Source organism: Panthera uncia, chromosome B4 (assembly GCF_023721935.1).
Source record: "Panthera uncia isolate 11264 chromosome B4, Puncia_PCG_1.0, whole genome shotgun sequence".
Classification (NCBI taxonomy): domain Eukaryota; kingdom Metazoa; phylum Chordata; class Mammalia; order Carnivora; family Felidae; genus Panthera; species Panthera uncia.
This window is the reverse complement of record NC_064809.1, coordinates 6827727-6843876: the sequence shown is the minus strand read 5'-3', so window position 1 is coordinate 6843876 and position 16150 is coordinate 6827727. Positions and strand designations below refer to the sequence as shown.

The window sequence follows — 16150 nt, the reverse complement described above, 5'->3', positions numbered from 1 at the left end:
TCTGGATGTGCCACAATCCATCCACTCCCCTACTGAAGGACATCTTGGTTGCTTCTGGATTTGGTCAATTACGAATCAAGCCGTTACCAACATCCGTGCGTATTTTTTATGTGGACATGTTTTCAGCTCAGAGTAGATGCCAAGGAGCGCAGTTGCTGGATGGTAAGGGGAGGGTGTGTTTGGTTTTGTAAGAGACTGCCAAACGATCTGCCAAGTGGCTGCGCCATTTTGCACTCCTGCCAGCAAGGACTGAGTGTTCCTGTCGCTCGCGTCCTCACTGGCATTTTGTGGTGTCGGTGTTTTGAATCTTGGCCCTTCTGATAGGTGTGTAGTGGCATCTCGTTATTTTAATCGGCATTTCCCTGGCGACCTGATGTCAAGCATCTCTTCGTGTGTCTATTTGCCATCTGTGTTATCTGTGGTGAGGTGTCCGTTTAAGTCTTTCGCTCATTTTTTAATGGGGTTGTTCATTCTCTTATTGTTGAGTTTCAAGAGTTCCTTGTGTATTTTGGATAATAGTCCTTCATCAGGTACGTCTTTTGCCAGTATTGTCTCCCGGAGCATGGCTTGTCTTCTCATCTTTTATTTTTATTTTTTATTTTCACTTAAAATTTTGTTTTAATGCTTATTTACTTTTGAGAGAGAGAGTTGGGGGGGGGGCAGAGAGAAGGAGACCCAGGATCTGAAGCAGGTTCCAGGCTCCGAGCTGTCAGCACAGAGCCCGACATGGGACTTGAACTCATGGATCGCATGATCGTGACCTGTGCCGAAGTCAGATACTTAACCGACTGAGCCCCTGTCTTCTCGTTTTTTAGATAGCTGTTTTTCATCATTTTGCTTGAGGTCCTATCAAATTATTGGTAATCGTGTCTTGGGAAGTCAAATTCCCTGAGTTTTCATTGGGAATGCCACTGACTCCTACTGCCTTCCTTTCTGCCTTTCCTTGCCTACTTCTGCCTGTCCGTTTTTCCTGTCATACTTGAGTAAATTCACTGAACAAACATTTACCGAGTTCCCCGGTAGGTAAGCCGTCACAGTATGTGCTGTAGATTTAAATGTGAGAAGCAAGTATAGACCCAAGATGTGTGTTGTGTAGGAATTGACAATGGTCAGAGAACTGATACTCAAATGAAATGATTGGCCGATAAAGAGACACTTGACCATCTGGGACAGCTACTTAACAATCCACCTTAACTTTGCTGGGCCTCGGTAAGAGACCATGAACTGATATCAGGATACACCTCGGTGCCTACTTTGCCAAAGGAGAACCACAGGATTAGAATACGAATCAGCCTTGATTGATAAGTTGGTTATTGGCTTGACTGAAATGCTCTCAGAAATATTAAGCCACTAATACAATTAAAAGGAAGCATCCTTGATTTTTCTTTCTTTTACATAGATATTCCAGAGAAAGTCACCAGCGTAGACTTGGCCGGTGTGAAGAAGTGTTAAGAACAGTAACACTAAATTCTTACGGCATTTTTATGTATTCAGCACGCAAAAGCATTATTTAAGCATTTTTATGTATTCGGGCAGCCAGGTAACTTTTACTCTGATCTTATTGGGTCTTTGGAGCGACTTTTCTCTCTTTCAATTGGGATAAGCCTGAAGAGAAAAATGCCACTTTTTATGGTATTAAGCGATCCTTTGAAGCATGTTGAATGGTTTGCATAAGGTCTCACACCAGTAGGTACTAAAATAACTCCTGATTCATGCTTCATTTTTACTACACATCGAGACAATCTTTAATTTCCTTTTTTTAATTATTATTATTTCTTTGGAATAGGTAACTCTTTTCTTTTTTCTTGAAGCATGGGCTCCCATTTCCCTGACAGTAAGATATATATTTGCTTGGTTTAAGGGAAACCATTCGGATTGATATTTATGAAAAGCTTTGAAGACAGGCTACAGGAGTCCTGAAGATGATTGGAAGATAGGGGCCCTGCGACACCCCAGCTGAGATTTACGGTGACGACCTACTCCTCTCTACAGAATTACGTTCTGATCAATCCCTAGTGGGTTGCAGAATGCTCCAAAGAATAAGCAAGCGTAATACAGGTAATTGTCAGGTTGTTTTCCTTTATTGCTGAGAGCACAATACTTTCAGAAACTAATCAAGAGGTAAACAGTGGAAGAATCTCTTCCTTTCCACTGATCCCTAGTAATTTGGTTCCTTCATTTGAAATTCAAAATGGAGTATCCATTTGTAACTCAAAATTAATTTTATAGAGAAGGCATATTTCTGGTCTCAATGGGGACGCATGGACAGCATTAATACAATTTTAGTTGCCTTATTCAAAACGCCAGCTATTAATAAAAGTTTTGATAATTGAATAACATGGATTTGACTTTAAATCTAGTTTTACAGAACTGTGTTGTTCAGCATCCTGCATGTAAATATACAGCCTAAGATCTTCATTGTTATTTTTAGAGCTACAGAGCACATGTAAAATACTAGGAATCAAACTAAAAATATATCTAAAGATAGTAGTTTTAAAGTCTAAATTCTTGCCAAGTAGCAGAGTTAAGTGTAAGAACCTACTTTTGAAGTTTGTGTTACATATTAGCATTTTAAGATCAGTATTTTTGAAGTAGAAAACGGAAAACATGGAGTAGACTTTTAATGTACCATAGGTACCACAGATAAAACTAAAAGGCAGTGCCATTTACCTCTTCAGCACTGAGGTTACCTATGGATTCTAGAAATATCACATTTCCTTACTATTTTACAATTAGACCAAAAGACAAAAACTTGATTTTGTAAATACAGGTTGAGTGTGTAAAAAGAGGCAGTTTTGTGTACTTTCTAAAGTAAAAATAACTTTTACCAAATTATGGAGAGAAAGCTTCATAAAAATGGACCTGTAGGGGTGCCTGGGTGGCTCTGTCGGTTAAGCGTCCGACTTCAGCTCAGGTCATGATCTTGCGGTTCGTGGGTTCGAGCCCCGTGTCGGGCTCTGTGCTGACAGCTGGGAACCTGAAGCCTGCTCCAGATTCTGTGTCTCTCTCTCTCTCTCTGCCTATCCCCTGCTTGTTCTCTGTCTCTGCCTCTCTCTCTCTCTCTCCCTCTCTCTCTCTGCCTATCCCCTACTTGTTCTCTGTCTCTGTCTCTCTCTCTCTCTCTCTCAAAAATGAAACATTAAAAAAAATTTTTTAATGGACGTTTAAACAGTTTTTAAGTGCAATTTTACCACTTTGACCTTTGAAAATATATCCTAATTCTAGAAATTGATTTTTAAAGGGAAGTTATAAACAAAGGAAAGTACAGACTTACAACAAACCGGATTTGCACCAAATCACCCAAATCCACTATATTAATGCAGACATTATGAAGTCCGATTTGTTGTGTATTGATTCTGCCTTATAAATGTCATCAGCCTTTTGTGAGGACATAACTTGCTAGTTAATTTATTTCAAAATGCACTCTAATCATATAAGATTTAAAATTACTCTCAGGAATTGCTTAAATACAAACAAAAGGTATATAAGGAATACTCAGGAAGTCTCTGTGTTCAAGATCATTGAATCTGTGTGAAACGTGTTGCCACATAGGGGTGACTTCCAGAGAATTTGGACCTATGATTGTCTCAGAATTCATAGTAACATTAACACTAAGTGAAGTTAGCCGTGTGAGGTAACATCCTGAGCGATTTTAAATATACAAAGAATTTGGGAACAACAAAATCTCCGAGGCGACCTTAGAATGCCATCAGGGAAGCAGGACTGTTACGAGAGATCGTAATTTAATAAGCAGACACCTACCCATTTGTATCATATCTTATCTGGAGGATAGCTTTGAGAACAGAAACAGGTTAGTGAGCTAAGGCCTTGTCATGGTTTATTATAGGTGTCAACTTGGCCGGGCCATGGGGTACCCAAAGAGTTAGTCAAACACGATTTGGGGTGTTTCTATGAAGCTGGTTTTGGATGAAATTTACATTTAAGTCATAGCCTGAGTAAAACAGGTGGGCTTCCCTAAGTGGGCTTCATCCAACCAGTTGAAGGCCTGAGTACAACAAAAAGGATGAGGCCCCCCCCCCCCCCCCCGTAAGGGGGAATTCTCTAGCTGCCTGCCTTTGGATTTCATCGGCAGCATGGATTTTTCCTGCCTAATGGCCTTCAAACAAAAACTGGCTTCCCCCAGATCTCCTGCCCCATCAGTCAGCCCATCCTGCAGGTTTGAAACTACCATCCTTTATAATGATGTGAACAAATTATTGTATAAATCACCCCCCCCCATATATATATATATGCATAGTTCTGTTTCTCTAGAGCACCCTGACTTACACAGTCTGCACGGACTAAAAAGGATCTCTGAGGCCAACACTGTGGAGGAAGTGTTGGCCAACCACACTGGGCCATTGCAGGGACCGAGGCAAGCCTATCCCAGCAACTGGCGACAGGGCTTTTGCCGCCGCAAAACAATCAAGATCAGGCAACTTCCCCTGTTCTTACTCGACGTTCGCCAAGTAACCTTCTCATAATTGAACATCCCACGTACCTGATAGCATCAAAATATACTCAGCCTACAGGGCTGAAGACCAGACCCTCGAGAATAATGAAATCATCCCAGCAAATGCCAAGTTGAGGGCTCCGTCTGGATGCCAGCGCGAGTGGCCAAAGCAGCTTTTCCTTTGCATGACCCTGATTAACGCGTCTTAACATCTGAAAACTCGACAAAATCCTGAATCTTCTTTGCAAAGTATTTATTTTCTTCGGCTGTATTAACAGGTTTTCTAAACCACCATGACATCTGGTTACTGGAAAGGGGGCAGGGAAGGGCCGTATATACGTATCATTTCCAAAGCCACACATCTTTAAGGCCTTTGGAGAAAGCTATAAAGCTGAGGCACAAAGTAATCCTTGTAATGTCCGTCGATGAAACCTTTCCCGCTGTTATGCACGAACCAACAGGAAACCTCTGTTCCGAACACTCGATCTGTTCGATAGTCCTTCTGTAGGCCTCTGCGGGGAAAATGGTGAGTATGGTTAGACTTGGCCAGCTTGCGTATCTGCAAATCTTTGCTGTTCATCATGCCCCTCCTGGTGCCGTATCTGCTCACGCCCACGCTCACGCCCACTCCCCAAGCTGTACAGAACATTCTCTTGAGCTTGGTGTTGGAAGGACAGAGAATAAGCACTGCATCCTTAGATAATTCAAATAACCCTTTGGAGACTGACCAATATGTAGACTTTTCCAGCACGGGAAAGAGTGCAAGTTAACGTCCCAGTGGAAAGAAAGCGGGAACCAAATGCTGAGCCGCTGTGGGCTCACCTCACACGTCCCCTGCTGAATGAATCTTCACTGTGAGGGTGAGTGTTCTATCTAAGGGTGATGCCAGCTGTTTCTGAGAAATCCATGCTCCCACTTACAGGACAAAGAAGCCGATGATTTAAAAAGCTGTGTGGCCTATTGTCACTGGTGAGCTTTAAAATACGGATGAAAGCGCACGACCCCGTCCACCCCGAAGCCCCCGTCAACTCAGTCTCAGTTATGTATTTCGAGGTGCTTCCAACAGATGAACTGGAGGCCCGACAGTTACCTTTGTCATTAGAGTATAGCAGGTGTGCGTTTACCAACCTAGATAACTTATTTTACTCTTATTACTGTGCTCGCCATTTCCTTATCAAACATGCTCACCGACGCCCACGGGTCACTCACTGGTCTCCAGTGAGCCGAACCTCACCAAGAGCTCGTCGTTTTACTTCAAAAATCTATTTTTGTGGTGGTATGTATGGGTTAATTATTACTGCAGTGTCATCACTTACTGATGTGGAAGCCAAGGACATTTGCGGGCAAAGAAAGTCATTTCTTATAAAGCAACGTTGATTGCTTTGTAAAAAAAATAATAAAAAAAAAGCCACAAAAAAACCTGCTTTAAAATGATATCAGACAGGCACAGGGGAGACTGCTGTAAAGGACTGGGAGAAATTTAAAAGATTGAGAAGAATGTAAACACGATGCTTTCCAAGTATAGAATCCTCACTTTGAACAAAGCATGCGGAGATGGTTTGTGTCAGAAAAGCTACACAAAAATGCATTTGGTAGATTCATACTCAAGAAGAAGGCTGCAGTTTTACATAAAATTATACATTCAGGGACTCCTGGGAGGCTCAGTTGGTTGAGCGTCTGACTCTTGGTTTTGGCTCAGGTCATGATCCCAGGGTCGTGGGATCGAGCCCTGCATTGAGCTCTGCACGGAGCATGGAGTCTGCTTAAGATTTTCTCTCTCCCTCCGTCCCTCTCCCCTACTCAGGTTCTCTCTGTATCTCAAAAAAAAAAAAAAAAAAAGAAAAGAAAAATAAAAAATAAAAAATATATATATTCTCTAGCACTGTGGTTCACAGGCATTTTTATGATTTCCTTCTTTGATCAGCTTTTTCAGTAAGCCAACTGGTGACCATAGGGCTTGTAATGCAGAGGATGAGACCAATGGCTTCATTTCTCTTGGCATTTTATGGCACCTCCTTATCTACCTGGGTCTATTTGCAGTTAGGCTGGCGTCCCTGCAGTGGCCTTATACAGATGTCATGTGTGTTTCTCCCTGATGAACTGTTTCGTCGGACATAAGTAACGCTTGAAATAGCTTTTCTTGCTTCGCTCATTTCTGTTCTAACCCCGGTAGGAGCGCTCTGGGTCGCTGCTATATGCATCCGAGGCCTACCTGGTGACAATCAACCTGTGTCCCTTCACTTCCATGCTCGCCTCTGGCTTCTCGGGGTCCTTCCCTGGTCGCTCATTGAAGATCCGGATCTTTGGCTCATGCATGAACTGGCCTAGTGACACAAAGTCCAGACTGATTTACGTGGAACCCACGGGCAAACAAAAACAACAGCCTCATCATCATTGGATCCAAACTGCATTCTGGTCTCCCTCTAGAATTTCTGGGGCCGAAAGACATACCGAGAGGGAAAAGGCAGAGCGATGGGAGGGATGGGTCCTTCCCAAGAGCAAAGCAGGCTGCTCACCCCACACACGAGGCTGACCCACTGGACGAGAAGTGGAGTGGAACGCCCTGTGGCTAGGGGTGTGGGTGAACACCTGTGAGCATGGCTCAGATCGTAGAAACAAGGTTTGTGATGTCATAGTCACATGCTTCAACCGAACTGTTCCTTAGAAGGTTGGGGTGCCTGGGTGGCTCAGTTCAGTTAAGCCAACTGATTTCAGCTCATGTCATGATCTCATGGTTTGTAAGATCAAGCCCTGCATCAGGCTTTGCGCTGATAACACGGGCCTGCTTGCGATTCTCTCTCTCCCTCTGTCTCTGTCCCTCCCCAACTCACACACGTGCTCTCTCTCTCTCTCAAAATAAAAAGACATTAAAAAAAAAAGTTCACCTCTCTTTAGTTACAAAAAAAAAAAAAATCTTCAATGTATAATTTAAAAATTGAAAACATTTCTCTAACTTTCCCAGTTAGTGATGATGAAATCCCGCGTCTGGGATTACCCGCACCAGCAAATGGTCTTGGCTGTAGTACAACCCAGTCACCCTACCCTGCAACGTAGGGTTGTATTAATCATGTTTGTTACTTTCTGTATATTATGATTTGACATCTTAAAACCCTGACTGGCTGGGAGAGACCGCCCCCTCCCTACCCAATTCTGAAAGACCGCAAAGGACTCAGACAGGAGCATGCCTGCCGTGTGCAAGCTAACCACCCAGAGCTAGACCTCCGCTAGCTGGCCTGCACAGCCCAGATGGAATCATTCCAGGCCCAGGTGCCAGGTAAGTAGAGACCACCCTGGACCCCAAAGCCCACCTACATTACTCAAGCTAGCCAACCCAGAACTCCCCTCCTCTGTCTTATCTTTGCACAGAAACACCATAGAGGCTCTGGCCTTGCCCTGCGCGTTAGCTCCCTGATGAAAACTTGGCCTTCCTCTGCGGCCCTGTGAGGCGAGCCCTGCCTCTCGTTTCCAGGGGGAGACCGTGAGCGATGGTAAACGTTTCCATCGATGGCATTGGCCCCTTTGCGTCCTCGCTCAGTCACCTCTACAAATCAAGCCCTGGGCACAGAGTATGGCTCCAACCCGTCTTTTGAGTCCACACCTGTCACTGTCCGAGTTCTAACCTCCAAAGTTGCTCGAGACCAAGAGGGGGCCCCCCATTTTGCCTGATGGTCGATGGACACCATACCTATTAGTCCGTGTGCTTTAGGTGAAAACTTGTTTGTGGGGGGAATGTAGATCCCCAGAAAGTCTACGTTGATCGGATGCTTCTTCCAAACCCGATGGAGTAAAACAGAGAAGGACATGTCTTTATTCAGGGTGATGGTCACAGTTTGCTCTTTCTTCACAGAGACAAGCACCCTGGTGTGAAAGCCAAAATGGAGTCAACATTTCTAGAACAACTGTTCAGGACGCCATTCCTCCCACTCCGGACACGAGCTGGCCACCCCTCCCTGGACAATCTCACTAGTGGTCTAAGTCCTTCACAACATTTTTGCCACAGAATGTTGTTTTCACTCCCGGCTCTGGAATTCTGTCAATTTATATGTTTGTATAAAAACAATTAGCAGGGGGGTGCCTGGGAGGCCCAGTTGGTTGAGCATCCGACTCTTGATTTTGGCTCAGGTCATGATCCCAGTGGGGTGAGATCAAGCCCTGCGTTAGACTCCCCATTGAGCCTGGAGCCTGCTTAAGATTCTCTCTCTCTCTCTCTCTCTCTCTCTCTCTGCTGTCCTCCTGCTCATGCTCTCTCTAAAATTAAAATTAAAACAATTAACAGATAATAATGGGAAAATATTACTCCTAAGATACAATCATTGTGTTTCTGGGCACAGTCTGACACGGAGTCGGCCGTGGAGTTTTGATGGATTCATTCACTTTTCTAACACGTATTTACTGCATACCTACGACATGCCTGGCCGTAGGCTGGCACTGAGACACGCAGTGACCAAAAGATGTGGACCCTGTTGCCAGGAACGGGGGAGTAGGTAACAAATCCTTTCTGAAACGCGCGTCTTCATATTTAAAATGACAATGTTAAGTTCTAGTTTATATCACGGATCTCTGGATTTATGTACGTAGTCGTGTGGAGGGCGGGCCTGAATCCGGACGTGATAACACTTGCCTCTGATTAATGACGCGAGCAGTGTCAGACCAGGACAGGATGGACGTACGGGAGCCCCGGCTCAGGGTGATGGTCTCGGTGCTGATTTCTATTTTCATGTCTTCACTTTGGAAGTAAAACCCCAGTTTTCCAAAATAGGTTCTGAGTTTTTCATTCTTGGGCTTCTTGGCACCAGTGAGCTGCCCATTGACCAAAATCCCTATGGAAAAACACATGTTTGTTTGGTTATTTTTCCCCCTCCGTGAGCCATTTCGCTTCAGGATTTGACATTTCTTCCTATGCAACGCTCACCTTATTACCATGTATTATGGCAGTTTAAATTAATTATATTACAGTAAGATCTGCCAGTTCACACTCAGGTTTTTGGCAATTGTAGTTCACTTAGGCATATATTTATAATTTATTTCTAATTATCAGGGTTTACAAAATACGGGACTTTGATTCAGTTAAGAAAGAAAGAAATCCCAGGTAGCGACAGTGAAGCATGGTAATGATCCCATTGTTTCGTTCAGATGTAGTATCTTTTTATTTTACCTAATTCTGGATCAGAAACAAGGTTGAGGATTTTTCCTGGTTCTGAGTCAATATTGAAACAAACATTCTTTTCATTTTTCGGTAGGTAAATGATGAAGTGTGGGTCGTTTTCAACTGGAAAATAAACAGAGAAAATGAGATCAAACAAAATCATAGAAAGGAAGATGACTTTGAGCAGGACTTGATTCCTGACCAGCTTTCATTTAACAGGAACAACTATTTACGGCGCTTCTACTATTTGCTGGGTTCTGTTCTAGGCACTGGGGGCCCAGTGGTCCAAACCCGTTGTCCCTTCCCCATGGAGCCTCTGTCAGAGTTTTAAGTGATTGTACAAATATGGTGTATACTTGTTCTGAAGCTATCAGGCCAGAGATTAAAAAAAAAAAAAGAAATGAACAAGAAACACACAAAGCATGAGACACACACACATACACACTATATATACATGTATACGTATATATATATGTAACATACATATACACCATACATATATATACTCTGTATGTGTATATACACACAGTGAGTGTTGTTTTAAGTAACCATATGCAGTACATAAAAAGAAAGGAGACAGTATTATTTGTCGGCATACAGATTGATATTAATCAATTCTAAGAGCAATGAAGCATGATGCTACTCTGAAGAAAGAAGTCCCTTGTTACTGGACAACTTATTCTGGCCGATCTTTCTTATTTGTTTGTTTGTTTAATCATTCAACAAATATTTGGTGAGAAAAAAAAAAAAAGCAAACTATGACCAAAGCACTGAATTAGGCAGTGTTTGGTGTAGCTATAAATAAGTCATGGTCTTGTCTATAATACCTTCAAGAAAGGCACAACTTCATGCAGGAGTCGCCAGGATTCTCTCATTGACCAAACTCCACTTAGGCTCCCCCCCGACTCTTTCAACGACGCCTCAACTTTTGGACTCACATACATGTCTGTCTCTGCATTGTCGTTTTTTAGCAGGAATCTTACTACATTAGTTTAGCTAGAATCCCCGTCCTCCATAATGATCACCCTTGATATCTAACCAGGTTTCTCATCCCCCACCATCCTCCAGGTGATGTCTGATCACCTGGCCGCCTTCCACAAGATTCCTATTTGGCTGGTTTGGTCGGAATCCCCTTTACTCCTGATGTTTCCTCTTGGTGATTTTCCACCCGCCGCCCCCACCCTGTTTTTGTCTACAAATTCCCACTTTCCCATGCCGTACTTGGAGCTGAGCCCAATCTTTCCCGCCTAACTAGACCCCATTGCGGGGCTCCTCGCACCCATCACGACAGCCCCCCGCCCCTGAATAAAGTCTTCCTGACCATGCGCACTCTAACAAAGGTCACGAATAATTTTTTTCTTTAACGGGTTTTCTTTCACGGAGACAGACACAACCACTGAGGTAAGAGAGAATAAAATAAAAGGCACGAAAATGTCACAAGGCCAATGGTCTGGGGGTAAAGATGAAAGGGTGACGAACCCCGCCTGGCTAGTTGAACCCCACCTGGCTAGACGGACCCCAAGGGCCTTGCGAAGGAGTTCGCACCAAGCCTTGAAGATGGGAGAGGAGGGGAAGGAAAAAAGACACAGGAGACAGATTTTGTTCTGAGTGCACAGAATGAGGCCCAGCCGGGAGGTATAACAGTTGATTTGTGTACAAGTGACTACAAGGATGGGTTCTTGAAAATGTAGAAAAAGATAAGACTAGAAATGGGGGTCATAGAGACGGCAGAGCACCACACGGAAGAATGGACCTGTAAGTTGGGGAGCCATTCGAAGCTTTTGAGAGTCAATGTGGCAAAGATTTGAGTTTAGGGATATAACACGTCACAGTATATAAATTAAGTATTGAGAAGCAGACAAAGGAAAGTCAGTTGGCAGCTAATGTGGCAGCGGGCCGGGCGAGGGATGGTAAATTCGCGAACTCCAATGGGAAATGGGACCCGCACGGGAGGGGGAGTCCGGGGGTGCGTGGTAGCGTCCACAGTATCTGGTAACGGAGTGAGCTGTAGGAACTGCACTGGTTGAGTTTTCCAGAATAAAACTGGAACGGCGGCCTCCCATCCACCGAGGGGTTGCTGTTTTCTGGACGTGATCGCAAAGTCCTTTGCAAAACATTAACTCAACTGATTTTCCCTGTGGCCTTGCAGGGGACAGGCGAGCTGCCCCGAGGTCACATTACAGAGTCAGTAAGTGGCAGAGCAAGGACCAAAGGGCAAGCCCGTTCTCCCACGCGCTCGGATACGCTCGTTCGTTCCCAAGTGTGTGACTTGGGACATGAAATGGAAGAGAAACCAATCCAGGACACGAATACAATCTTGTATGGCTTTGCACCCCCCACCAGGCTCCTGCTCCGTGATCAATAAATACTTGATTAATCGATTTGGTGCTGAGCGGGGCACTCGAGGGCATCATTAAAACACGGAACAAAGGCTCTCGACTCCCTTTCTTCAATTAAGCAAAAATCATTTTATCACGATAGCCTCTTCCTTTACACAAATCCGGTGTTTTGAAATGTCTTCTGAAGGGAATTGCTTTGGTTGAAGATAATGATTGGTTTTGCCAAAGCCCACGAATCCCGCTAATCAGACCTTCTGGTAATGACCGCGCATCAGAGCCGCCATCCTGAGTTGATAGAATCTAGACGGCAGACACGAGGCGTCATATTTAGGCTGGTCCCAGGACTCCCACGACTGAGTTCACAGAGTCCTGACGACCTAGGGTTTACGAACTTCTGCTGGGAACCAGGGACCGAGTCCATAGTAACCACCGTGTAGTTTTTTCCTCATCCCCATTTTACAGGCGGGCTCACGAAGACCCAGAGAGGTTTCAGAGTCTGGCGCACGGTCCCGTGGGCAGAGTTTGACCGCAGACCCGGTCCCCTTTCCTGCCTCATCCAGCAGGCCGTGAACTCAGAGGGAGCCCTGCATGCTAACTGGAACGGACGTTGAAAACTAAGTTAGCTTTACCTCTACACGTTTCGACAGAAGCTTTGTTTTGCGAAGCAGCAGTGGAAGAGGCTCACGCCCCTGTCAGTGCCCTTGTCCCTTGCTCTGAGAGCCACCCAGCCCCGTCCCCACGTGGATGCCCTGCCCGCGAGTACGGCGTGCCACCACTGGCTGGAAGTCCAATGCGGGGTCCTTCATTAAGCTCCGTCGCTGGACGCGCTCAGGTGGGAGAGCGGAGGGGCCGCTCTACGAAGCATTGCCACCCATGGAAGGCTGAAGAAGCAAATCCCTCCTGGCCCACAAGTAACAATTTTAGAGACAAGCCAGAGGGGAGAGCTGCGCTCGCTTTAAAAATTGATTTGAGAGGCGCCTGGGTGGCTCAGTCGGTTAAGCGTCCGACTTCGGCTCAGGTCATGATCTCCCGGCTCGTGGGTTCGAGCCCTGCGTGGGGCTCTGTGCTAACAGCTCAGAGCCTGGACCCCGCTTCCGATTCTGTGTCTCCCTCTCTCCCTGCCCCATCCCTGCTCAAGCTCTGTCTCTCTCCCTGTCAAAAATAAATAAACGTTAAAAAAAATTTTTTTTTAAATGAATAAACGTTTAAAAAAATTTTTAAGTCGATTTGAAGTCCTCACTATGTTTTCTCTGTTATATAATGCAGTGCTTGGTGGATGGCGGGTATACAGTCTGGAGAAATCAGTTCTGATGGTCAGAAATGTTCTTGCTGGAAAAGTCTGCGTGCCCGGCAGTCCCGAAAAGCTGCACGCTTCTGGAAACATCAGGAGTTGCTGAAATTTCAAACAACCCGAATCAAGCTCATACTTCCAACAGGGAGAGGGACGTGCTCACTCCCCCTGAATGGTGAAATGTGCTCCTTTCTAATAAGAAAGAAAGGAAAGAGCTCACACAGGCTTTCGACGTGGGGCCCGCTAATGGCTAGACGGCTGTCATCTCGCTCCAGGAAAGGTGGCCATACCGGACCAGGAAGGGGAGAGGAGACACTCTCCTCCCCTGGCCCCCAGAAGCTCCTGCCTCTCTCTCACTGGTTGGGAAAGGATACTGGGGAGGTTGACGATGAGGAGAGACAGCAATCTGTACAAGGAAGCAGCTGCCAGAACTGTCGCACAAGGAAGCAGTCTTCCCTTGGATGATCCCACCTGTCACCCGTACCTCCCAGGGAAATCATTTGTGGAAAGGGTTTTTAGGACTGAGCTAAACGAGGATTTTTCAAATGCACTATTGAAAACAAACAAACAGATAACCCCACAAAATAGCATGTGGCCGTGCAGGAAACAACATTAAAGTGGTTTGTTTTTTTTTTTTAAGTTTAAAAAAAAAATGCTCACTTATTTTTGAGAGAGAGAGAGAGAGACAGAGTGCAAGCTAGGTTAGGGTGAGGGTTAGGAGCAGAGAGAGAGAGGGAGACCCCGAATCCGAGGCAGGCTCCAGGCTCCGAGCCCCACGCAGGGCTCGAACTCGTGAACCGCGAGATCGTGACCTGAGCCAAAGTTGGACGCTTAACCGACTGAGCCATCCAGGTGCCCCCATTAAAGTATTTTTTATTGTAAAATGTATAGCTTCTCATATTTAATAATAACATTTGTTTTCTGGCTAGCCCTTGACGACGGTTTCACATGTAGTCGACAGCCTAGCTGTGTTAAGGATGCTCCACGGGACTGGGATCCCACCGGGAGCCAGGACGTGGAAGCGGGTTGACCGTCTCTTACCTCTCATCACATGTGGAGGAGGAGTTGCCTCGAGGACCTGAGCCCCCAGCACAGGCATCGGGATCACTGGCGTTGGGGAAGGGTTGACCCAAGATGGGACTGAACTCGGAGCGACTTTGCTGCCGTAATACAAGGCACCTGCATAGAACAACCCGGATGCATTGGTTTCTCGGGCTGACTTTTCCATAGAGATTCCTTACGACTTCAAGAATCTGTTTTATGTAGACCCCAGAGATTCTCGGCTAAGCTTTTCTCCCGTTAATTTGATCCCAGAGTTTTCTCGTTTCCAGCTCCTCCTGTCTTTATGCCGTGTGGGCCTGCTATAGGGTTCTCTGCAGAACCTGGGGCTGTGGGAACTGTCCCATAGAGTCTGGAGAAGGGCCCCGCGTCTTCAGCATAGGTCAGGGGGATGACGTCCGGGCCAGCCCCTGGCGAAGTTCAGGGTGACAGTCGACCTCGGCCTGGATCTGTCTCCTCACCAAACGGCAGTCTAAACAATTCGGTTTCTCCACCAACTAGTTTCCCCTACCGGTTACCAAAAATTCATTTTGCTCTCTGATATACAGGCAGTCCTCCTGTCTTTGAGAGACAAATGGCAGTCCGCCTAAGCATTTTATCTAGGTGATACAGAATCACTTACAAATGCCCGTGTGTCTAGGGCGAGCTTCCCCCTAGATAAATTTAGCCGTGGGGCCCCAGGCTCTTGTAACGGGGTTGTCAGAAGTAAGAGTTCCAGGACGGCTGGGTGGCTCAGTCAGTTAAGCATCTGACTCCCGATTTCGGCTCAGGTCACGATCTCACAGTTCGTGAGTTCTAGCCCCACGTCGGGCTCTGCGCGGATAGCACGGAGGCCACTTGGGATTCTCTCTCTCTGCCCCTCCCCAACTCTTGCTCTCTCTCTCTTTCAAATTAAATACGTAAACTTAAAAAAAAAAAAGAAGTAAGCGTTCCTTGAACTCTGGACCACTGTGATAAAGCTGGTGTGACAATCTCTGTGGCCAAGTTCATTCCATTCCTATCTACTTACCTATGTCCATAAGACTTATCAGGACTTAGGCCCATACAAATGCTTTTTAAAGATTTCATTTTTAAGCAAATCTCTACACTCCACATGCGGCTCAACCTCACAACCCCCAAAACCAAGAATCCCATGCTCCACCGACTCAGCTAGGCAGGCACTCCCAAAAAATTTGTTAAAGTTGAACCGACTCTGAATCGGATCTCTTTCAATCTATTAATAGTGTTTATCCATAGATACTTGAAAAAACAGCCACATTTCTTTTTCCTCATGAGGAGATGATTTCTAATAAAATTTGACTAATGGATATCAAACTTCATAATACAGACATATTGTTTTGACCAGCTTTCTACTTGTAGTAGCTGTCATAAAGCTCAATCTAGAAGAAAACTGTGAACACTCAGAATCTTATAGTTTCACAAGCAATTGAAAAAAATGTAAATCTGTAAACACTTTTTCTCGCAGCAGAGCAGAAGGATCAGTAAAAACTTTCTGGCATAACAATATGTTACACTGAGACATAATTCTACCAGGAACGTAGAATGGAAATACAAGTTCAAGTAGAAAAAAAGAACAATGTGGACTTCCCAATAATTAAAATAGAATTTGTTCATGTATTATTGATTGATTGATTTGTGTGTGTGTGTGTGTGTGTGTGTGTGTGTGTGAGAGAGAGAGAGAGAGAAAGAGAGAGAGAGAGAGGCCCAAGCAGGCTCCTTGCTGTCAGCACGGAGACCGACGCAGGGCTCGAACTCCTGAACCATGAGATCATGACCTGGGCCGAAATCACGAGTCGGATGCTTAACCGACTGAGCCACCCAGGCGCCCCATTCATGTATGTTTTTAATGGATGATGGAGAGC

General features: G+C 45.2%; 1 protein-coding gene across 1 annotated transcript in view; it reads right to left on the bottom strand.

Annotated features, from left to right (window-relative positions):
• Positions 1-4697: 4697 nt before the first annotated feature.
• ITIH2 (inter-alpha-trypsin inhibitor heavy chain 2) overlaps positions 4698-16150 on the bottom strand; it is a 36685-nt gene continuing 25232 nt past the window's right edge. The window contains exons 16-21 of the mRNA XM_049626778.1: positions 14271-14408; positions 9609-9722; positions 9075-9273; positions 8139-8311; positions 6666-6777; positions 4698-4965 (exon numbers count right to left, since the gene is read on the bottom strand). Coding sequence (XP_049482735.1) covers positions 4818-4965; positions 6666-6777; positions 8139-8311; positions 9075-9273; positions 9609-9722; positions 14271-14408 — 884 coding nt within the window. The 3' untranslated portion in view covers positions 4698-4817. The remainder of the gene's footprint in view (positions 4966-6665; positions 6778-8138; positions 8312-9074; positions 9274-9608; positions 9723-14270; positions 14409-16150) is intronic.